Below are 24,757 nucleotides of genomic sequence, written 5' to 3' on the forward strand. Positions count from 1 at the left end.
AGTGAGATAATGTGCAGGCACAGTGTCCTAAAAAAAGATTTCTAGCTCAGCACTGAGAAAGTCTAGGCAGAGCTATGATCAGTTCTGACATCACGCCTGGGTCCTTCAAGACACTGTCTTAGTTAAGAAAAAGAGAGTCGCTGATCTTACCCCCGGTGTTGTGGTGATGTGAGTAAGAATGGACCGGACAGGCCCATATTGAATGTTTGGTAATTAGGGAGTAGCACTACTGAGGAAGGATTAGGAGGTGTGGCCTTTTTGGAGGAAGTGTGTCACGGGAGGTGGGCTTTGAGGTTCAAAGCCTAAGCCAGGTACTTTCTTCCTGCTGCCTGCAGATGTAGACCTCTCATCTACCTCTCCAGGACCATGTCTGCCTGAGTGCCTCCATGCTTTCCGCCATGATGATGATGATGATGATGGACTAAACCTCCAAAACTGTAAGCCAGACCCAATTAAATGCCCTCTTTTACAAGAGTTGCCTTGGTCATGGTGTCTCTTCACATACATTTCAACAATAAGAAATCTCCATGTTATACATGACAACTGGGTTTCACAACACTATTAAACCCTATTAGATAGGACAGCAGAAATGTTAATGTAAGTTAGATAATGGCTCTTCCAGGGATTCTTAAGGCCTACGTGAGGTAGAGCCTGTATGCAGTAAGAGCTACTGCATTTTAATTTGTAACTTCTATCTTTTTATATACAAATTGCAACATCAAAAATTTAAGTCAGCAACTTCCCTACATCAATATACTTGACAGAAACCCTAAACAAACATACAATGCCCATATAATGGAATGTTACAGATCAGGTTGAGCTAAGTTAACTTAATCTGCTTATATAACATTTTAGATAAACTCGGAAGTGATGTCAAATGCACTTTGGTAGTGGTTCTTGACAGGGAAAAGGTGTAAAGCAAATGAAGGACATGAACGTAGGGGAGAGACAGCGTGGCAAAACCTTAAACAGTGATGGCAAGTCCATGAATAGTTTTAACTTTTCAGAATGTTTGAAATATTTCAGTATTAAAATTTAAAATAAAATGTTTACAAATATCAAGAGTCTTATTCAATACCTCCACTCTTCAGCTGTTCAATAAATGAATCAATCTTTTTGAAGAAACAGAATAAAGTTAAATTTGAAAATACACTAAACTCCTATTTTGGGGAGTCTGGGAGTTTAGACAGGGCCTCACTATGTAGCCTTGGCTGGCCTCAATAAATGAGCTGTTCAATAAATGAATCAATCTTTTTGAAGAAACAGAATAAAGTTAAATTTGAAAATACACTAAACTCCTATTTTGGGGAGTCTGGGAGTTTAGACAGGGCCTCACTATGTAGCCTTGGCTGGCCTTGAATTCGTAACAGTTGTACTGCCTCTGCCTCCTGAATGCTGGGATCAAAGGTGGGTGTCCTATTATAAACTCTGAAAAATGGAAAAAAATACTGACTGATTCAGTAATTCCAACTTAAAATTTTTACCCTAAGGAAGCAATAAAACAAATGTCTTATATTCATCAAAAAGGAATTAAATAATGGTACCTACACATGAGAATACTATCATCATAAGAACTACAGTTATATTTAACATGGATTTTTCTACCATGGTTGGTAATTAAAAAAAAAAAAATTAGAAGCAAATATTAGACATGGCAGCACAAATCATTAATCCTAGCATGGTAGGGGGGAGGCCTGGCCAAGCCTACACAATGAGACCTGTTTCAACAGAACAAACAGGATCAGTAAACAAAAGCGAAAACACTTACCCTACACCCCTATTCACTCCTCCTTAAAGTTCCTTAAGGCCAAGCCTCTCTCAGGCAATGACATGCAAACCCTCAAAGTAGCATGTAATAGCTGCCCAAGGTCAATTTTGAAAGAACCTACGCAATTTTATCCAAATGCAATTTTATGCAATTTTTAGAAGAAAAAAAAAAGATTTAAGTATATGCATGTGTACCTGAAGAAAACCTCCCATTATATAACAAAATGTTCATCATGGCTAAATAAATACAGAAACTGGAACTGACCACTTTTACTTCCTGCCACCATTGCAAGCTTTTAATTACAAAAAAAAAAAAGTAAGCTTTCCAAACAGTGAATTTGGAAGCAGTACATGTGAGCTTTGCCCCCCCCCCCATCATTTCACTGCTCCAGTTTGCCTTTTTTACAGTAATTTGCTAAAAGACTCTATGGGGAAAACTTACTTAAGCAGATCATTACTCGTCATGTTTTAGAAACACTGAAAACAAAATGCTTTGTCTTACTTAGTTTATATCAAAGTTTTTAACGATGCTCACTTTAACCACTTTTCAGGACAATACAACAGCCATATAATTTCCTACGTCCTTGTACAAACACAAAAAGACTGGTTGGGGTGCTCAACAAACAGCCATGGACAAAACCTATCCCGACTTTCAGAGAAGCGGCAGTTCTGAGTTGCCTCCAACTCAGCTCTTTGTTTTTATCATCTCAGTCTAGTCAAGCAAGGCTATAAGGTAGCCTTGCAAGTTTCAAACCCTTTCCCAAGGTTCTGAAGTCCCTTTTAGAATAACAAAGGCTGTTTACCACTTGGGTAAGACCCTAACACTACTACGCATGTAAATAGATCTACAGCAAAAGTACTGCCAGGTGCAAGTAAGAATCATTCACTGGGCTCCTGGGGGCTATGACCAGGCATCAGAAAGACAGTGCCACAATGTCTGACTTCCTTGCTACATGGGAGCCGAACAGCAACATATTCCATTTTGCTGATGTCTGTAGTTTAAGGGAAAGTTTTAATGAAGTGAGGACGAGGAATAAATTTAACAAACAGCTCGAATTAGATCTAAAGAAACCCTCAGGGTTTCAGTGTTAGTGCCTCGCCTGTGTTAATACAACTGTGAACCAAGCACAATTGTTTCACCCTTACTAGCACATGAGACCCAATCTGTTCTTGAAACACCCAGACTATAGTAATGTGAGCAACCATTCATTCACATGTCAGGCAAGAAAGGGTTAAGAGGACTACATTCACTAAGTAAGAACCTCATTTCTGAGGAACACACTGTCACTCACAGCTTTGCTCAAGTTCGCACTAAATGTTAGCACCAGCAATAAAGTGACAACACTTGGGTACAGCCCCAGCCCTTCAGAATGGTGGGTCCACACAACACCTGGCCCTGGCACCTGGCCACAAACTGTGAGTCATTTTCCTCCTACTGACAACTACCACTGCCTGATCTGACTAACAGCCCACATTTGGACAGGATGAACTGCAGGGAACAGAGGACCCTTTTCCTTGGCTGCTTTCTACTGTTTCTCAAAACCTTTCTTAACACTGATTTCAAATGGTTAATGTTAAGGGTAAATGTACATTGTTTTTTCGGGTAATGCTTCTGTTTGGTGTCCTGGGAAAGGCTCATCCTCCAGACACAAGAAGGTTCACAATGGGAAAGGCAGACAGTCGCAAAGAAGAAGTCTACCAACCATACAAGGAAGCAGCAGGAACCCATGAGAAATTCCTCCACTAACTTCATTTTAACAGATGCAGGCACTTTACTGTAAGCCAAGAGCAACGTTTCAGGGGTGGGGAGGAGCACTTCTAAAAGGCAACCAAACACTTACCAAGACACTTGAATGGTATGACAATGTGACTCTTGCACTGTTTTTTGTCCCTTCGGCACCAACTATCAACACTGACTGGCTGGTTTGCTTCCATCACATTCGTGATCTGCAGTTCTGGATATATCTGTTTAACAACAACAACAAAATCCACACAATAAGGCTGCCTATAGATGGTTAAGTCCCTCCGCCTACACCCATATGCTACATCAACCTCAAGTTCTACTACGCTATTCCACATTCTAGTGACAACATAAAAATAGACTGAACTATTAGTTTTCCTTTTTTTTTTTCTTTTCTCACAGTTTGCTTATAACAGATATTACCCAATTTTCTCTGGTCAAGTTTTTTTGAGACACTACCATCAGCCCTAGGCAACTGGAGAACAGAATGACCAGACTTGCCCATCTTGTGATAGCATAGTTTTTAAACTTGTCATTAAACCTGCCTGTGACCTTTTCAAATTCAGCCATTGTCTGGATGGACATGGGTTCCCTTGCACAATGATTCGGTTGATCCCTGAGTATTTCCATTGCAGGTGCATGCCCACAAACTCGCCATTGTTACTCTGCATGTGAAGACTGCACCTGCTCCCTCCTGTGCCAGCGCAAGCAGGTAGGACAAAGGCTAGCTTTCTTTTGATAGCTTGTATTTCTGACTCCTTCCAGGGATTACATTTAAAAAGGGGGCCTCTGTACATAAAGCAAATTGAGCAGGCTTTCAACCCTTTCAAAACAAATCTGACTGGGTGTCAAGTTCATACAAAGGATGTGCATAGGTGGCAGAGCTCCAGAAGTGACACATTTAAGAGGATAGTCTATAAAGTACCTGCTAAAGGAATTAAAATTATACTTCACCCCTGGTACTATATGTGAGTCTTCACAAAAAGTTAAACCACCTCACATTCTTTTGTTTCTAGAGCAAAGGGTTAAGTCCTATCATATATAGAGGATACTTCACAACACTGGCAACTTTCTATGAACAAGCAAAACCCACAAACATAAAATTTTGCTTTCTGTCTTCCTAAAACAAAACTAGGTACCTACTAACCTTCTGCAAAGAACGAAACTCACAACACAAACAAGCAAAACTGCTGCGATATCTAAATCATACTAGATACTTAGAAACAAAAGGGGCTGAGGCTCTGGTTCTTAGGACTTTGGTCTTGGGCAGGGGAACACATGCACCCCTGACCCAGAAAAGGGGCGGGAGTAACTTTCTGGCAATACTCTTACCTCCTGGCAGTACTGAAGAACTTCTTCCTTTGTTCCAAGGCAACTCTTGGTGCCCGATGGGTCAGGCTCCCATTTCCCAGTCTGAATGTTCACATGCATATTCAGCTTCCCACAGAACATCGCAATTTGAGGCTCAGCAACAGCAAAACCTGTTCCAGCATTGGCTGCAAGAGCCTATCGAAAGATAAACCAGAGGTTTCAGATTTATTCAAATGATTTGCAGATAGGCACAGTTTAGCAGTTCATATAGGATCAACATCTTACAGTTACAACTCAGTATAGTTCTGTTTATTTCAAGATCTAAAAGCTGAAAATGAACCAAAGGGGTGGATGGAAGGTGCTGAAGAACACTGTAGGAATATTTTGATGTGGTCTGAGGGAGGGAAGGGGGAAAGAATGTTAACAATCACTAAGCCGGCAAGATGACTTAGCAGGTAAAGGCACTTACTGCCAAGCCTGACACTATGAATTTGATCCCCAGGACCTATATGGTGAAAGGAGAGAACTGACTCATGCAAGTTGTCCTCAGACTTCCACTTGTGTCAAGTCCCTTGCATGCACTCCACTATCATTCAGCCCTTTGTGGGGGGGAGGGAACGGACATAATAAAAAACTACCAGAAACTACACATAACTGAAGTCCCTTCAAGCATTTCAAGGCTAATAAAAAGAAATACAAGTTTATATTTGTTGAAACTAATCCCAAAATGTGAACAGGTTTATACTGACTAATGGGATTCACAACAAGGTACTGTAAATTAGAGCGTCTGAATAGCAAGATAGCCTCCCAGAATAAACATGGTTTAATATCACCTTTTTTTGGGGGGGGAGTTACTTCTTTTTTAAAGTATCTTACAATCTCAGATATTTACAGTTTGTCTTTCTCCCCTCTGGTACTGAAAACACACATGCTAGGCCTGACCTCTCCCACTGAGCTATACCACTTTTTACATTTCTTATTTTGAGAGAGTCTTGCTAAGTTACTCAGGCTTCTCTTGCAACTCATTTTGCTCAGGCAGGTCTTAAACTCTTCCTGCCTCAGCTTCCTGAGTGGCTGGATGATAGGCCTGTGGCACTTAATATAAACAAATCCGTGTCCCAGGAAGTATGCCAGAACTGAAAAATGACCTTTCGGTGTATGTGATTGCACACTCAGACTATCTCGAACCTTGACTACCATCTATTCAAGCTACCCATTCCTTCATACACAAGTCATGAAAGCAGTGAACAGCTGAAAGTCCAAATAATTAATTCAATCAATTAATTATAAATAAAATATAAAATATCTGCATCAAGCAACTGTATTTAATGAAGGGCTAAAGGCTCAGTATGCAAGCAACAACAGAAAGTCATGACTGCACTTCCTCAGTACTCCAAGTCAAAATTTAGAAAAAGGGAGTGGAGAAAGTCTGAAGGGGAAAAGAATACAGCACTGACAAAACATTAAAGAGAACATGGCCTCAGTTAAAGTAGAAAGCTAATGAAGGATCTTCCAGAGGAAAGTGATGTTTGTGTGGAGGTGTGAATGCAGTAGAGCCAGGTCTACACTGGTAGCACAAGGATTCTAAGCACAAGCTATGGCTCCCAGTGCCTTTTCTGGTTGCAGAGTAAACATGGATTTTAAGTAAGGAGGGGAAGGGCTCAGAATGCTGGAGGTGCACGGTCCAATAAGAGGGAGTGGTAACTTGGGCTAAGGTGGTGTACAGTAAGAAGATCTAAAGATCACAAAAGAGAAAACAGCAAGACATGGTGATGTATTAGATATGGAGTATGAGGAAAAGGTCATCAAGTTAGGTTAACTGCAATATACCTTTGAAGGGATATTGGAACACTGCAATTTCTCTCATGCATTCACACCATGATGTTCAAAAGCTACAGGGCTAGCAGAACAGAACATGAACTGAAATAATAATTTCTTCTTTTTAAATTAGTTTTTGTTCTTTTATTTTTTTATTTTTTATATTAATTACAGTTTATTCACTTTGTATCCCAGCTGTGGCCCCCTCCCTCATTCCCTCCCATTCCCTCCCTATTCTCCTCCCATACCCCTCTTCAAGTCCACTGATAGGGGAGGTCCTCCTCCCCTTCTGACCCTAGCCTATCAGGTCTCATCAGGACTGGCTGCATTGTCTTCCTCCATGACCTGGTAAGGCTGCTCCCCCCTCAGGGGGAGGTGATCAAAGAGCCAGCCACTGAGTTCAAAGCAAGAGACAGTCCTGTTCCCCTTATGAGGACACCACTTGGAGACTGAGGGGCTACATCTGTGCAGGGGTTCTAGGTTATATCCATGCATGGGCCTTGGTTGGAGTATTGGTCTCTGCAAAGACCCCTGGGCCCAGATTTTTTGGTTCTGTTGCTCTCCTTGTGGAGCTCCTGTCCTCTCCAGGTCTTTCTATCTCCCCCTTCCTTCATAAGATTCCCTGCACTCTGCCCAAAGTTTGGCTATAAGTCTTAGCATCTGCTTTGATACAGTGTTGGGTAGAGTCATTCAGAGGCCCTCTGTGGTAGGCTTCTGTCCTGTTTCCTGTTTTCTCCCTCTTCTGATGTCCATTCCATTTGCCTTTCTGAATGAAGATTGATCATCTTACCCAGGCTCTTCCTTCTTGCTTAGCTTCTTTAGGTGTACAGATTTTAATATGTATATCCTATATTATATGTCTAATATCCACTTATAAGTGAGTATATACCATGTGTGTCTTTCTGCTTCTGGGATGCCTCACTCAGGATGATCTTTTCTAGATCCTACCATTTGCCTGCGAATTTCATGACTGCCTTGTTTTTAATTGCTGAGTAGTATTCCATCGTGTAAATGTACCACAATTTCTGTATCCATTCATTTCTTCTTTTTAATTTTATTATCTCAGGCACTGTTACAGCACAATAATACAGTGATTAAGATAATTTGCAAAATATGGTATATGGCAGCCTTGGTCATGGAATCAGAACATGGAAAAGAATTTCATGAGTTAGGCATGTGCCTACTGTCCCAGCTCATCAAAAGGCCGAGGCAGGAGAAGTCCATGAATTTGAAACCAGTGTACTCAACAAGACAAGATCATACCCTTTCAAAAAGATTTCACAAATAAATTTATCTAATGCTGGATAAAAATATTCCAGCCATTCTTTGGCAACACCCACGTTTTATGGCCACACCTTAACTAATAACAGCTCAGAAATAGGCAAGAAATAATATTTTGTAATCATACAGGCAAGGCTTTAGAATAGACATCAGTGCAACTAGTGTTACACAAGTCCCCCTTTATCTACGAAGGTATATTCCAGGATCCCAGTGAATCCTAAAACTATGGAGTACACTTAGCTATATAAATGCTTCTTCCATGCCATGATACTAAGCCATAAACTAAGCACAGCAAGCAACAAACATCAAGGGGCTGGAGAGATGCATCAACAGTTAAGACAACCAAGGCTCAACTCCCAGCACCCACATGGGGGATCATTTCTAACTCCAGTTGTAGGGAAATGGTCATCCTTTTCTGGCCTCTGCAAGCACCAGACATGTATGCTGTGCACAGACATAAATGCTAGCAAAACACCTGTAGACATAAACTCAAAAATAAAATTTAGGTTAAAAATAAATCCTCTATCTATAAATGAAATAAAGATAAGAGATTCTTAGCATGTTTCAACTCCATATGATCTTGTGTGAATCCCTTAACATTGAAGGCACCTACTAAACAAATAGGATTTACCACTATCTAATCATTCAAAAGACTGGGAGGAGAAGAGACAGCATTTGCCCTGTAAGTCCTCAGAAAGAACAAAGATAAGAAAGTGTTGATTAGCTGTGTAAGCTCACTGAGCCACAACATTGAAATAGTCGATTCTAGTGCATTTATCAGCCAAGACTATGTTCCACATGTTACTCATTATGGTTGTTGGCTAAAAGACCACAAGGGTTTCAACTGTATAAATGCTCAGTTAATGGGTCAACCACGGAGGTCAATACATCAGTGTAAGTGCATTTGATTTCTGCAGTGAGATGGTCAGTGTTATCTTCCCTAAAGAGTCTAAAGTATCAGAGGTTAAAGCAACAGGAAGCAGAGCAAAACAGATCCTCACATCAGTTACCACCAAGAAAAAGAGTAACTGGAATCAATCCAGACAGCTAATAGGATACAGTGATTCACTTCTGAGTTCAGAAAGATTAATCCTTGTGGTCACGAGAGACTCTCAAGACCGTATCCTCTGAAATATAAAAGGCCTCTGTGGGCCACATCTAGGAATCAACTAATCAAACATACCCCGACCTCACCTAGAGTGTGACAGGGTCACTGTTGTATGATGTTTGTACTTCTTTACTTGGAAATGCTCTTATTTAAAAGTGCTCTCCATTTTCTTAAGTACTGACTATGCCTTGATCCATTACTTCAACATATAAATCAATCCACTTCCTAATCTAACATGTTATAAATGGGACTTCACTGCCAAGTCAGCACTTTTGATATCCTGTGAACTTGGAATCCGCTTCGAAAGAAAATTAATGCCCCCACGTGTTGGCACTTAAGCCAGTCTAGTCTCTGTGATCTATGCACAAGGCAGCACTTTCAAGGCCTTGAAAACAAACTGCATCAATTGCTTTCCTAGCCAGTGCCTCCACTTTACTTAATAATTCATTCTTAATAAGAAATATCATTTTATTAATTTGGCTCAGAAAGAATTCAGGTAAGGAAAGGAATTCAACTTAGTAGAGGGTGATCTTAAGAATCTGAAGAAACTTACAGCATTTTTGGTCAATGTACAAAACATAAATCTGAGCCTGCAACAAGTCCCTCCTTAACATCACTACAAGAGCCCAATCCCTGGGTGGAGTTCCTAAGCTGTCTCCCTTCTCAAAGCTGTTGGGACCAACACAGGTACATAGCGGTTATTTATTTATTTATTTATTTTTCTCACTTATGCTACTACCCTATCTCAAATCTGGCCCTGTAGTTTCATAAAGAACCTACTAAACTGCCAACATCATCCCAAGGGCAGAATTTTCTCCTACAGCTGTGGGAATGGGGTCTCCTTCGATGGAAAAGCATTGTGTAGAGATGCACTCCACATGCTGGAAGCAAGTCAACAGCTCATTTCCCATAAACAGAGCGAAGCAGGTCTCTGCACCATCTACCTAGACTTACAGGCTAGTAGTGAGAAAAGACACTCTTACTCAAATGTTCTCACGCCCTTTTTAAAAAGAAAAAAATAAGTAACAACCAAAATTTGAAGATTCATTTCACTCCTGTTCAAGTGTTGAATAAAATGACATGACTGCTGATCAGTGGTGGTGTATGCCTTAGGAAGGGGAAGGGAGGTCTCTATGGGTTCAAGGCCAGCCTGATCTACAGAGAAAGTTCCAGGACAGCCAGGGCTATACAGTAAAAAATTGTCTCTAAATATAAATATAACAATTTAAAACTTTTGACCACAAACTTTTCACCAAAGACTTACTTACCAAAAGAAAGTGAAATGCATTCTGTTCTTAGCATACTTCAAGATCTTTGTCTCAGGAGAAAAAAAAAGCATGAAGTGGGGGGGGGGGGGTATCTGGTAATAAGTAAGGAAGAAATCTCTCTCAAGCTACTACTAACTACAAAAAGGAAGACAATTAGAGTGAGAACACTAATCAGACGCTAGTGTGAATTTCACCAGCAACAAGACACTTCAGGAAAAAGGTCAGGAAAAAAACACAACTGTTACAAATCAGGAAAGACCAGGCACAAACAACGAATGAACACAATGTGGGAGCTTGAACAGAATCCTGGAACAGAAAAAGGCCATCAGTGGGGAAATCAGAGCAATCATTTGCATAAGCTGTGCCAACACAAGCTCCTGTATGAGCTCTATGGGTTATATAAGACTAAATTCCTCAGCCGGGCCTAAGAGAACTCTGCAGTATTGTCAACTTTTACTTAAGGCCTAAAACATTCAAAGTAAAATGATGTGAGAGCTTATGTAGCTTAAAATAGCACTCACTCAGCATGCACGACAAGTGGGTTAGATGCCAGGCGAAAAAAACAAAGTGGTTTTGTTTTAATCCTGATTCCACTCTGGAGGGCATAGCTTCAATTTTATAAATCCAATCTGTCAAAAAGACAAGACAAGCTGGGCCTAGTGGCATGTATGTATAGTCCAGCTGCTGGAAAGGCTGGGGTGGGAAGGCTGTTCAAGCCCAGAAGTTTGAGGCAAGAGTGGGCAACACAGCTAGACCCTACCTCAAAAAAGGGGAGGGGGAAAGAAAAGACACACCTTTAGATCAGGCAACTAGGAAGGATTATCTGAGCACGATGAACACCTGAAAAGCAAACATCCTAGCGCAGCATATAATAGATAATACTACATATTAAGCATCTCTAGGCTTGTGAGATCATACCCACAATGTGCACATGTCATGGACAGGAGTCTCAGAATGAAAACAAAGGAGCTGGCATTGCACAGTATTCACCTCTGCTTCCTGACTCAAAAGACAATGTAATCCGGAGCCCCACACCCCTGCTGTCACAGATAGAGCTACTTTTTTTTTTAAGATTTATTTCTTTATTATACAGTGTTCTGCCTACATGTAGGCCTGCATGCTAGAAAAGGGCACCAGCTCCTGTTATAGCTGGTTATGAGCCTCCATGTGATTACTGGGAATTGAACTCAGGACCTCCAAAAGAGCAGTCAGTGCTCTTAACCACTGAGCCATCTCTCCAGTTCAAGTAGAGCCACTCTTAAAAGCCACGCGATACCTACCATAACATTCTGTGCCCTCAAACCATTAGCCAAAAATATACCTTTTTTCCCCCTTAAGTTACCTTCGTCAAGCAATTTTCAGGAGCAACAAGAAAAGTAACCGATATACTATGTTTTAAAACAGCAGTTCTCAACCTTCCTAATGCTGCTATCCTTTAACACTGATCTTCGTGTTTTGATACTTCATAATTCTAATTTTGGTTATGAATCCCAATGCAAATATCTGACATTCAGGATATCCGATATGTGACACCAGTGAAAAGGTTGTTCAAGCCCTGTTCCCGAGGGATCATGACCCACAGGTTGAGAACCTTCACAGCACCTTCAACCAGTAAGTTTAACCTTCAAACATTTCAACTCACTATTTGACAAAATGCAGAACCCTTAGGCAATATGAAAAAAAAAAACGCGTTCTTAAAAATACCTGATGAGGCCAGAGAGGTGGCTCAGTGGTTAAGAGCACTTGCCGCTCCTACAAAGGACCTGGGGGTTCAGCTCCCAGCACCCATATGGTTGCTTATAACTGTCTGTAACTTTAGGTGATCTGATGAACTCTTCTGGCTTGTGCATGCATATGGTGTACACAAGTACAAGCAGGCAAACATTTATAGACATAGAAAATAATTTTTTCATTTTTTATTTTTATTAATTACAGTTTATTCACTTTATATCCCACCTGTAGCTCTCTCCCTCCTTCCCTCCCAGTACTACCCTCCCTCCCCCTTCTCCACTCATGTCCACTGTTAGGGGAGGTCTTCCTCCCCTTCCTTCTGATCGTAGTCTATCAGGTCTCATCAGGAGTGGCTGCATCGTCTTTCTCTGTGGCCTGGTAAGGCTGCTCCCCTCTCAGGGGGAGATGATCAAAGAACAGGCCAATCAGTTCATGTGAGAGACAGTCCCTGTTCCCATTTCTATGGATCCCACTTGGACACTGAACTGCCATGGGCTACATCTGTGCAGGGATTCTAGGTTATCTCCATCAATGGTCCTTGGTTGGAGTATCAGAAAAGACCCCTGTTACCAGATTTTTTTGGTTCTGTTGCTCTCCTTGTGAAGCTCCTGTCCTCTCCAGATCTTACTATCTCCCCCTTCCTTCATAAGATTCCCTGCTCTCTGTCTAAAGTTTGGCTGTAAGTCTTAGCATCTGCTTTGATACAGTGCTGGGTAGAGTCATTCAGAGGCCCTCTGTGGTAGGCTCCTGTCCTGTTCCCTGTTTTCTCCCTCTTCTGATGTCCATCCTCTTTGCCTTTCTGAATGGGGATTGAGCATCTTAGCTAGAGTCCTCCTTCTTGATTAGTTTCTTTAAGTGTACAGATTTTAGTATGTTTATCCTATATTATATATCGAATATCTACTTATGAATGAGTATATACCCTGTATGTCTTTCTGCTTCTGGGATACCACAAAACAAAAAGACTGCCTACAGATTGGGAAAGGATCCTCACCAACCCTTTATCTGACAGAGGGCTAATATCCAGAATATATAAAGAACTCAAGAAGTTAAACAGCAACAAATCAAGTAATCCAATTAAAAAATGGGGTACAGAGCTAAACAGAGAATTCTCAATAGAGGAATATCGAATGACAGAGAAACCCTTAAAGAAATGTTCACCGTCCTTAGTAATTGGGAAAATGCAAATCAAAATGACCCTGAGATTTCACCTTACACCTACCAGAATGGCTAAGATCGAAAATAAAATTTTAATGATGGCATTACAATTGAAAAAGTTTACATTTACTCATTGTACACAGGGGAGTGTGTGCATGCGCCATGTGCTGTGGCACATATGTGGAGGTTAGAGGCCATCCTTCAGGAGCTGATTCCCTCCTTCTACCAAATAGAACCCAGGGTTGGAACTGAGGTCATAGGTCTTCACAGCACATACGAAGCCATTTCTCTAGGCTACATCTCCAAGTTCTTGGCCTTTATTTATTATACTCCAACCTAATTCTAACTAGAAACAGGTAAGCTAGGTATAAACATAAAAACCTATTATTTTTTTTAAAGCTATTATTCTTACACTGATGCAAATCAGCTGTTAGGTATTATTATCAGACACAATCGTTCGTACAAATAACCTCACTGCTTTCAATACTAAAGCAGAAATGAAGTATCTGTATCAGTATTTCCAACACTGAAAATGGTTTAGACTGTCTCCGGGCTTTATATAGGAACATGGTAATTTGTCCAACTGGATTATATTGGTAAAAATCCAAGCACCATAATTAACTAGAAGTCTGACTTTTACTTTATGCAAAATGGAAGCTGAGTCTTACATAAAGAAAATTGTAGAAAAACACTAATGCTTAAAATTGGTTCCTGTTCCTGCCCAGTTGCTGTCATAACACAGGAAGTCTAGGAAACCTATTTCCAGGTGCACAGAGCCACTAGGGACATGTCTTGGATAAACAGCCTTCACACTGAACTCTGCTCAGAAGTGGTACATGAGGTGGTAGCTAAGAATATGACTGTTAAGTCGAGTTTCATCACCAACTACCTGTACTACCTCTCAAGGTTTCCTTGCCCTCTAAGCCAACTTTTTCCATTAAAATGACAGGCCAGGAGTTTTGGAGAGATGATGCAACAGTTAAGAGTACTGCTTGTTCTTTGGAAGACCTGGGTTGGATTCCCAGCATCACATGGTAGCTCATGCCTGTGACTCTAGTTCCTAGGATTCTATGCCACTTTCTGGCCTCCACAGACACTACGCACACACAGTCCAAAAACATATATCCATACACATAAAATAAATAAAAATGTAAAAATAACTTTAAAAAATTTTTATATTAATTAGTTTATTCACTTTGTATCCCAGCTATAGCCCCCTCCCTCATTCCCGCCTAATCCCACCCTCCAAAAATACCTTTAAAAAAATAAGCCAGGCATGATAGCTCATACCTGAAATCCTTCTTGAAATCTCACTTGGGACAAGAGGGGGCGGGGCTGAATAAAGAAGATCAGAAGTTCAAGGCTAGTGTAGGCCACAGTGTGAGACTGTGGGGAGGAAGCTGTACTGAGAGGACAGCTTAGTTGATAAATTGACTGCTGTGTATGAGGATCTGAGCTTAACGGCTAGCACAAAAAAGGCTACACAACTGCAGGGTTTGCAACCCCAGCAATGGTGAAGCAGGCAGAAGGATTCCTGCCAAACTGAACTGGTGAGCCCCGGTTTTAGTGAGAAGCCCTGTCTCAAGAGGGGAGGGGGGCACATTAACTCCTGAGGAGTAACACCCCAGGTTAACCTCTGGCTTCCAGTAAGAGCACGTATCCATGCTCCTCTGTAACCCTGAACCCCACCCGACAAACACAAATGTTATTTAAAACAAAACGAAAAACTTTTATATTAGATGAGCTTATGTACATTTACCGAAGAAATATAACCAGATCTTCAATAAATATTGTTTGAAATATTGCTTATCACACAAAAGGAGTTGGAGTACTATGGTCATTATTATCAGGACTTACATTTCTTCATCTGTACAATAAGCTACTAATATACCTACTTCTCTCAGGCCTGAGTATTAAGTTAAGTAATTAATTAATTAATTATGCACAGACACATGCAATTCCTGCTGTACAAGCAATGTGCTTGCTCCTGAAGATGGAGTTTTCTCTGGCTGCAATTACACAGAATTGGACTTAAATTAGAGGTACTCAGGTGAAAAACACATGAGGACCCACGTGATTATCCACCTTTCCAAAACACAGGCCGGCATGAAGCAAGTTTAAATGACTGTATTTTTTATGTTATTAAATTTGGAAGTGGATTTTAAAAAATCAGGTTGCATTACTGCTCCATACTTTATTTTGTGGGAACTCAGCCATCAAATATTTATATGAACAGCCCTGCTATTTTTAAAGAAAACTACCAGGAGCTGCTGATTGCCTGGCTCGGAACCACTCTCCAGATGAATCAGAGGTGAGGTCAAGATGAGCCTGCTCCTACTACCAGGGCACATCCGAGACTAAGATATTACAGGGGGCAGTGAGAAGCCTCGGCAGGCAGGCACTTGCAACACAACAGATGATCCAAGTTGTTCTCTGACCTCCACACGCGCACACACACACACACACACACACACACACACACACACAAAAATATTGACAACAGCATCGAGGGTTACATCTATATGGTTTTATTTACCTTTTGTGTGAACTTCACATGCATACATAATTTTGACTATATTCAGCCCCAATTTGTTTTCTTGATATTGTTTCATCTACTTTTAGCTATAAAATCTTACAGGAAAGTCAATCCTTCTTGATCTTCTAATATTTTTTACTTTAATGCAAAATAAATGAATTTTAGCTTATACAAACAGATAAGAAACCTACAGTTCAAATGGCGAGGCTTTCCCCCCCAACACTATAACAGATAAAAGTCTACTTTCCCAAGGAATATCACTTGGAAACTCACTGAATCATGTTTCCCTATGATGACACAGTAGCAATTTTCCAAACTCTGCAAAGCATGCCAGCTAACCACAGAGATCAGGATGCCAAGGGGTTTCTGCATTAGCATATTATCTACATTGTGTGAACTTAGGCTTAATCTACGAATGCACTGGCACTAGCATTATTTAGGCTGTTACTAAAAGCTACATGTGCAGGGTTAAGAGAATGTACAAGAATGAATTTATTTAAGTATTAGAGGAGAGAAATGATTTCAAGTAACAAACACCTAGAAAATGCTATGGATTAAATATTTCATTATAAAATATGTTCAATTTAAATTATTCTTAGTGAGTTACATAATAGAAATGATGGAGGGTTTTCTACGGGATATCTGAACACAAGCCTGGCAATCCTCTTAAATGATAAGCAACCTCTAGCTGATCTGATGCTCCAGGATGTTTTGTTTTCATACAAATCAAATCAGTCAATCATATAATTGCAAGCATCTTTCAAGTTCTTATAAATCATAGTTCTTACAATATCCCACTTACTGAGTATTTACTTTGGAGATTTTACCAGGTTGAGAAGTTATCCAACATTCAGTTTTAGCCAAAACATACATTACTACACAGTGTCAAGACTTCATATCTGAAAGACGGTGTGTTAGGTTTGAAACTGACTTCACACCAGTTCAGTTTCCTTTCAACATATCTGGAAAAGGTTAGAAAACTAATCCATGTAACTGGAACACGGATGATTTCATATACAGGATGACTTCTTAGTATTTATATTCATGAGTACCTGTCTTTCACTTGCATGTATGTCTGTACACCAGGCACATACATTGACTGCAGAAACCAGAAACCAGGTGTCAGATCCCCTTGGAACTGGAGTTAAAGACTGTCTCAGCTGCCCCATGGGTGCTGGGAATTGAGTATGGAATCATTTTCACTGGCACTTTAAGACAGAAGTTCCCCCAGACACCTACTAGGGAGTTAATAAGGTCTACAGCACTTGTTTGGTGACATCCTGAAAAGTGAGAACCATAGAACAGTGGTGTAGCTAGGTGGCAGAATGACGGCCCAGACTGCATGAGGTTCTGGTTTCAAACTTCAGCACTGCCTCACAGCAAAAGCTGGAGGTGAGGAGGTGATCACAACATCTCCTACTACATGTATACACACAACATGCAAGGCTATAGAGCCACTGCCTTGTTTTGAGAGGGAGTGCCCTGAATTCTGATACACCTTCTTTTCGTGTTTATTTAAAAGCCACAAAATGACAGCACTGGTAAGTAGGTAGCCTGTTAAAAAAAAAAAAAAATGTTCTTTTTAATAATGTGAATTAGCCGAAACCTCCTCTACCCAAAACTTCTTGCTGGGCTTGTGAGGTGGCTCGAAGGTAAGTCACTTGCTGCCAAGCTGATTTTGATTCCTGAGGCCCATGCTGAAAGGATAGAACAGGCTCTCTCTCAAGTGTCCTTTGGTTGCCACATGCACACTGCTGTCAACAAAATTAATATTTTAAAAATTATAAAAACAAATACTGAATGCCACAGACCTAATGCTTTATTTCCAAGAGTCTAATATACCAAATAGAAAAAAAAGTGTTGGGTGAATTATCTGTATCTTTCTTTAAAACTAAAAAAGATTTTTTTAAATGACTAAATGATTTTCACAGGGCAGGGAGTTGTTCACATTTTAAAAAAGAAATGTAATGTTTGAACAGTTCTGTTAAGTCTTTCCCTAAATGCAGGCAGTATTATTTATCAATCTTGATTAAAAAATTTTAATTGTTATCAACCATTAAAACTGGGAGAATAAGAAAAATATAAAAGTGTTCCACCCTCTTTAAGTTCAAAGCAAGTAAAAAAAAAAAATCTTTCTTGTGATTTATATAGCATTTAAATTTAAAAGTAAACAAACTGCACTATCAGCATGCACCAGAGCTGCTTTCAAACAATAATTCTTCCCGCCTTGGACCAACGCCCATGTACATTACTGTAATTATCAGCAATTAAAAAAATAAGGTAATAAAGCTAATACACTCCATAAGTCAGTATGGTTACTGCTTGCCGAAAGAGCCATTAATTAGCCTTTCTTGGTACAAGCCACCTAACTACTAAATAAATGCATAAAGGGGAGCAGGAAAAGTTACAAGCAATAATAAAAGGAGTAAGTAAGGATGAAGACACAGTGAACACCCCATTTGCAGCAGAAATTACAACAGCACTTTAGTTTTGCTAGTCAGGTGGTCCCCAGGGAACTGGATCAGTCTTCCCTCCAAGATCCTGTCTCCACCCAGCTCTAGGTGCCAGAAACACTAGTTTGTTCCAAGAGATCAACAACACAACTAGTAGAGCCTACAAGGCCCAGAGTGGGGCAGTCCCTGATTAGTCCATCTTCCCCATGTTCCAGACCACTCTCAGAGTTAGGCCCAAGCCAAGGGGCCTCATCCCCAGTCTCCACTCATGATTCTTTCTCCCAGATCCTCCCAAAGCAGATGTGTTCTCACCTTTCAGGACTCTGCTCAGCAGACACCCTCAAGGACTCTTTCAGTCCTATGCAAGTAAAGGCTCTTCCCAGCCTGGCTCATGTGTTTACCTCTTTTCCTAACCTCTATCTAGCAACAGTACCTAGAATATAGCAGGTAAGCAATTATTCCCAGAAGAGAATCAGGCTCTAAACCGAGAGCTCTTGGATTTTGTTTTATATATTTCCGTAAACTGCAGCCAAAAGTGATTTCTAAGTCAACACAGGATTAGCTTGCATATCAGTGTACCTACAAAGAAACGTGTGCTGAAGAGATGTTCAAGAGCACTTGCTGTTCATGCAGAGTTCTAGTGCCCGCATCAGGCAGCTCACAGCCGCTGCAATTCCAACACCAGAGGATGTGATACCCTCTTCTTATCTCCACAGGCACTTGTGTGTATGTGGCATAAATTCAGGCATACACACACACACACACACAAGTGTAAGAAATCTTTTAAAAGAACTTATGCAAAAATAAATGGCTAAATAATTTTTTAAATCTATGCAGAACGGCAAGTTTCAATTTTGAAAACTGTAATCTTTGCCAAATGACTTCTTATATGTGTGGTTTGAAAATACATGGTATTGTACACAATACAAGGCAGCAGAAGCAATATACCATAGAGTAACATGGTCCCTCGCCCAACGTAAGCACAACTCTCAATGGTAGTTCAAGGCTGTCAGGCTTTAAGCTGCTGTTTACCTCCTCTTTTCTTAAAATATACTTAGCATTTTCTTGGTCTTTTGAGACCAGGCATTAATTTTTTTAAAAAGATGTCATGCCTTCTTTACAGATAGGACAGTTGTGCCATGTTGTACAAGCCAGAGGACACCTTACAGAAATCAGCTCCTATACCTTGTGAGTCTTGGGAATTGGAATGGGATGTCAGCCTTGACCTAGTACTTCCTTTAGCCACTAAGCCATCTCCATGGCTCTTCTCTTTACAAGTTTTTAACTTTATTTTATTTCCTCTTTGTTTTTTGTTGTTGTTGTTTTGTTTTGTTTGTTTGAAACAAGGTTTCTCTGTGTGGCCTTGGCTGTCCTGGAACTCTCTTTGTAGATCAGGCTGGCCTCAAATTTGCAGAGATCCACCTGCCTCTGTCTCTCAGTGCTGACTAAAGGCATACACCACCACACCAGGCCTAGAAGTTTTAACTCTTAAGCCACCACACTAAAAGCATTCAATCCCTTGCTCTGGACTAAAGCAGTACTTACTTCATAACAAACATGTGTGCTGAAGATTACAGTCTTTTCTTTTAAGATTTATTTTTATTCAATGTATGGATATTTTGTCTCATGTATTTCGTATACCACATGCATGCCTGGCACCCACAGAGGTCAGATGGCCTGAACTGGAATTACAGATGACTGTCAGCCACCATATGGGTACTGGGAACTGAACCTGGGTGTGCTCAACAATGAGTTTTATCTGAACTGTTGAGACATTTCTCCAGATCATACTTCGGTATCTATTTCTCCAGAGACGTCTCACTGTTTTATTACTGTGAAGAGACACCATGAGCAAGGCAATTGGTGAGTTGCTTATGGTTTCAGAGTCTTAATCCATTATCATCATGGCAGGCAGCATGGCATTATGCAGGCAGACATGGTATTAGAACAGCAGCTGAGAGTTTTATACCCTGATCTGCCGAAGGCAGCAGAAAACAGGGAACTGGGTCTGGCTTTTAAAACCTCAAAACCCACCTCCAGTGACACACTTCCTCCAACAAGGCCACACCTCCTAATCCTTCTCAAATAGTGCCACTCCCAGATGACTGAGCATTCAAATATATGAGCCCATGGGGGTCATTCTTACTCATACCACCACACTAGAATCATCAAATTGTATCTTTCCTTTTACCTGCTTTGTGTTCCATCTACAAACCTGAAACTGCCAGAAAGTCCCATGAATGCCCTGCAGTGCACACACTGAAGTCTGCTGCTTTTACTTCTTTCTTACTTGAAGCCAACAATCCTCCCTCTACCACCTCCCTACTCTACCTGAACCCACTGTTCTCTTGGCCTGAGATTATCAGTCCTGAAGAGTCCTTCCTCTTTCCTCTGGTTTCCTCACTATTTTTGTCTTTCTTGACTGACTTCCATTTTAGGAGCTCACAGCTTCCTCAAAACATACCTAAAAATAAAAAATTTCAAGCATAACAGATCTCAACAGGTTTTTATTTTATGTATACACTTTATGGGTCATATACATAAACACTAAATTGAATCTGAAAATTACTTTTTTCCTCAGAATTTGAAGTCTTCTGGCACTGCTGCTGAAAAACCAAAAGCCAATCGCCAATCTGATCCTTCTGTGAAGGTCTGTTTTTCCCCATCTACCAATGTTTGGTATTGTTTAACTTCAGCCTTTGGGTCCATCACCAGACCTAGCTCTTAGTGGAATGAGCAATTTCCTATTTGTAGTCTGTTATTTCCACTCCTTGGATTTCCTAGTTTATTTTTGTCCTCTCTTCTTCCAGTTCATTCCTACTGATTTTCCTCTCAGTGGTATAATGTGTGAATGACAGGTATGAGACCTGGGTTCTATCCCCAGTGTCACAAAAATAAAATAAAAACTAAAATTCCGGTAACTCCTTTTTAATCTTTCCAGCTAAAGTTGGTACTGATGGTCTATGATGGCTGCTTCTATGTTATATTCTATGACATATTCAACTTCTTCACCCCATATACCAATTCACAAGCAGTGGCTCTGCTTGGTGAAGTCTTTCGCAGGCTTGAGTTCATATTTTAATCTTTCCTAAATATTATTTCTATTGCTTTAAAAAACACTAAACATCATTCAGTTTCTATGACTTTTATTTAATCACAAGATTAACCATTGTTCAAAATAACACCCAATAGGAGGTCTATTAATACAGATCCTGAGGAAGCTAGCAAAACCTCAAATATCTAACAGTTTCTATAAAAGACAGAGAGAGCAAGATTTGTTCTAGTTTCCTTCTGTTATGATAAACATTCTCAAACCAAAGCAACTTGGGGGAGGAAAGGATTTATTTGGCTTACAATTCCAGGTCAGAGTCCACCAATGAGGGATATCAAGGCAGGCCTGACTGTTATTCCATGCAGAATTATCTCTAACCTCTGAACTCTCTCACAGCCTAAGAAGTACAGCAGAAACCACACATTACTCACAGGCACAAGCTAGGCTAGCTTTTATGCAAAGCCCAGGACCAGCTGCCTGAATAGAGGTGTCCATAATGGGCTGGGCCCTCCCACATCCATTAGCAATCAAGACAATCTTCCCACCCCCACCCCAAACACAGCCACAAGGCAATCCGATCTGGGCAATCCCTCAATGGTCGCTCTTCTCAGGTGACACTAGGCTGTGTTGACACTTACAGCTAACAAGGTTGCTCTAAGGAAAAAACAAACAAAAAACATATAAGGTTAGGCAGAAATACTGTTGAGAAAGAGATAAGGGCGTCACCAAAGGCTCTGCTACAAGTTATTGCTCAGTGTAGAACACATGCCTAGTGTGTTCAACAACTCAACGCACCGCAGAATGAGAAAAATACCAGCAGCTCATTACTCAAAGTTTCATATTTCATGGTTCCCATTACCTACAAAGAACCATAGCCTAAAAATATTGAATGGGAAATTCTAGAAATAAACAATTCATAAGTTCTGAAATGCTTACTATTCCAAGTTAAAATACGATTTCATTCTGCCTCACCTAGGGCACAAATCATTCCTTTGTCCTATGTCATACCCACCAAAGTCATTTAGTAGCTGTCTCAGTTATCAAACTGCTCCAGCACCACAGCATGTGTGTTCAAGTAACCTCTACTCCACCTAGACACCAAAGCGGTGATGGCGGCAACTCACGCTTGCTTTTCCTTGCTTCTTTCCTCCCTTCCTCTCTCCCTCCATTGGGTATAGATTAACTAGACCCTTGTGCATGCTAGGCATGTACACCATAAAACACTTCTTTCATATACCATATTACATTATCACAAGGGGCAAGTTCAGTTCAGTAAGATACAATCATGTCACCTTAATTGCAGCATTGTTAAGACTGACCTGCTTATTACTTACTAGAATAGCTTACTGTGCCTTACTTACTAAGCTCTATCATAGATACAGATATAAAGGCATAATGCTCAGGGAAAAAAAAAAAACAAAAACAGTAGACACACAGTGCAGAGCTCTCCAGGATCGGGAATCTACCGCACATTCTGGAATAGACCTCTCACAGGTGAGGGGGACCGTTACAAATGTCAAGGGATCATTTCTAAACCAACTTTCTCCTTCTTCCTTTTTAACAAGGGTTGAAAAGTCAGATGTCTATACATAAAAAGTAGAAAACTACTTGGCCCCTGCTGTCTGATGTTATCTCTTCAAAACCTGGTATGACTTTCTACATTAAAAGTTCTATTATTTAAAATGGAAATATGTACCTAGAATTTAAATACAATTAAGCCTAACATGATGAGGATAAAATAAAATAGGAACAGGCCACACTCTATTTGCAGGCTGTACTTTTTTTCTTTTCTTTTTCGTCTTCTTTAAAAAAACAAAAAAATCCTAAATTTAACATACTAGGATTCAGAGTAAAGAGGGCTGACAATCTAAAAGAACAAAACTTGGCAAACCTAAAAGGCAAAGTGTAAGCTAAAATTTCATTGATCCTGTCCTTTACAAAATTACTGTAATAATTAACTCTAAAGACCTCAGAATTTGGGTACAAGGTATAACTCAATGGCAGTGTTTATGCTCACAATGCCAAGGCCCTAACTTCATCCTCAAGGCCGAAAAGGTAATTTTGGCATTTGAGGATGGGAAGACTTAATATTGTTAAGATAACACCATGACCCAAAGCAATCTGCAGACTTGGTGCAAATACTTACCAAAACCGATCCCCCTTACCCCCAAACAGGGTTTCTCTGTATAGCCTTGGCTGTCTTGAACTCACTTTGTAGGCCAGGCTGGCCACTGAACTCATACTGCTTGGCTCTGCCTCCCCGAGTACTGGGATTACAAGCATTTTTAAAAGAAAAACAGAGTTGTTTTTTTTTTTTTTTTAAGAACTAAAAAGGCCACCAAGGTCATTATAGAATCTCACAATCGTGAAAAGGAGCAGTTCAGCAATAAACCCTTATATACGGTCAACTGATTTTTGACATGATTGCCAAGATGCATTATAAGAAAAGGACAGAACCTTTATAACAAATGGTCAAGTAAAACTGAAATTGGATCCCTACCTTAAATTACACATAAAAATGCGTTCAAGAGCCTAGGGAGATGAGTGAGTGGGTAAGAGCACCCACTGTGAAAGCTAAAGGACCTGCAATCTATCTAACCCCAGCACCCACATAACAGCCAGGCGCAGCAGCACACTCCTGTAACCCAGCTTTGGCAGGATGAGGCAAGTGGATCTCAGATGCTTGCCTGCCAGCCAGTTGAACTGGTAAGCCTCAGAGTCACAGACGCCCTGTCTCAGAAGAAGGGTTTTGTCAGGCACATATGTACACACACTCTCATACAAATTAACTCAAAAACTATGGAATACCCAAACTTAAAGCTGTAAGAGAAAAGCTTCATGACATAATTTCTCAGATATGACATTAAAACAGGTAACGACAAAAAAGAAATATACAATTTTCACTTAATCAAATTTTAAAACTTTGTAAGTACATCAAAGAACACTATCAAGAGTGAAAAGATACGGGACGGAGTATTCGCAAGTAACTGCTGATTCACATCCAGAAAAATAAAAGGAACTCCTAAAATTCAACAGCATGAAACTGTCTAGCTCGAAAATAAACATTCTCAAAAGGCTTTTCTTCAAAGAAAAGCCAACATGAAAAGATATTCAACACCACTAGCTATCAGACTAACACAAACCCATACCACAGCAAGATGCTGCTCTACACAACTGGGACACCTGTTACTGAAAACTAGTCTTTCTGAGGGTAAAAAAATTACTATCAACGATATGGAGAACCTGGGAATCCTTGCTCACTGCTAATGGGAATGTGGAATGTACAGTCACTGAGTAAAACAGTTTAGCAATTTCTCAAAAATGAAAACACCAAATTGCCAAAGACCCAGTGATATCACATATGGCTAGGTAGCCAAGGAACTGGAGCGTGATCTGGAAAAGCCACGCAGCTCACTGCAGAACCAACATGCAAGGCACTGTACCCCACTATCCTACACCCACAACGCCCCTTTTCAATGCCCAGCAAGGAAAAGCAAACAAGAGATAATTATGAATTTAGGCCTGTAACCCCA

At 40.3% G+C, this 24,757-nt stretch overlaps 1 protein-coding gene across 4 annotated transcripts in view; it reads right to left on the reverse strand.

The window, feature by feature from the left end:
- The window catches only part of Aplp2 (amyloid beta precursor like protein 2), a 62,888-nt gene that overhangs the window by 25,867 nt on the left and 12,264 nt on the right, over window positions 1-24,757 (reverse strand). For all 4 annotated transcript variants that reach the window (XM_021644030.2, XM_021644029.2, XM_021644028.2 and 1 more), the window contains exons 2-3: window positions 4,841-5,014; window positions 3,609-3,732 (exon numbers count right to left, since the gene is read on the reverse strand). In XM_021644030.2, coding sequence (XP_021499705.1) covers window positions 3,609-3,732; window positions 4,841-5,014 — 298 coding nt within the window. The remainder of the gene's footprint in view (window positions 1-3,608; window positions 3,733-4,840; window positions 5,015-24,757) is intronic.

This window comes from Meriones unguiculatus, chromosome 1 (assembly GCF_030254825.1).
Source record: "Meriones unguiculatus strain TT.TT164.6M chromosome 1, Bangor_MerUng_6.1, whole genome shotgun sequence".
NCBI classification, from domain to species: Eukaryota; Metazoa; Chordata; class Mammalia; order Rodentia; family Muridae; genus Meriones; species Meriones unguiculatus.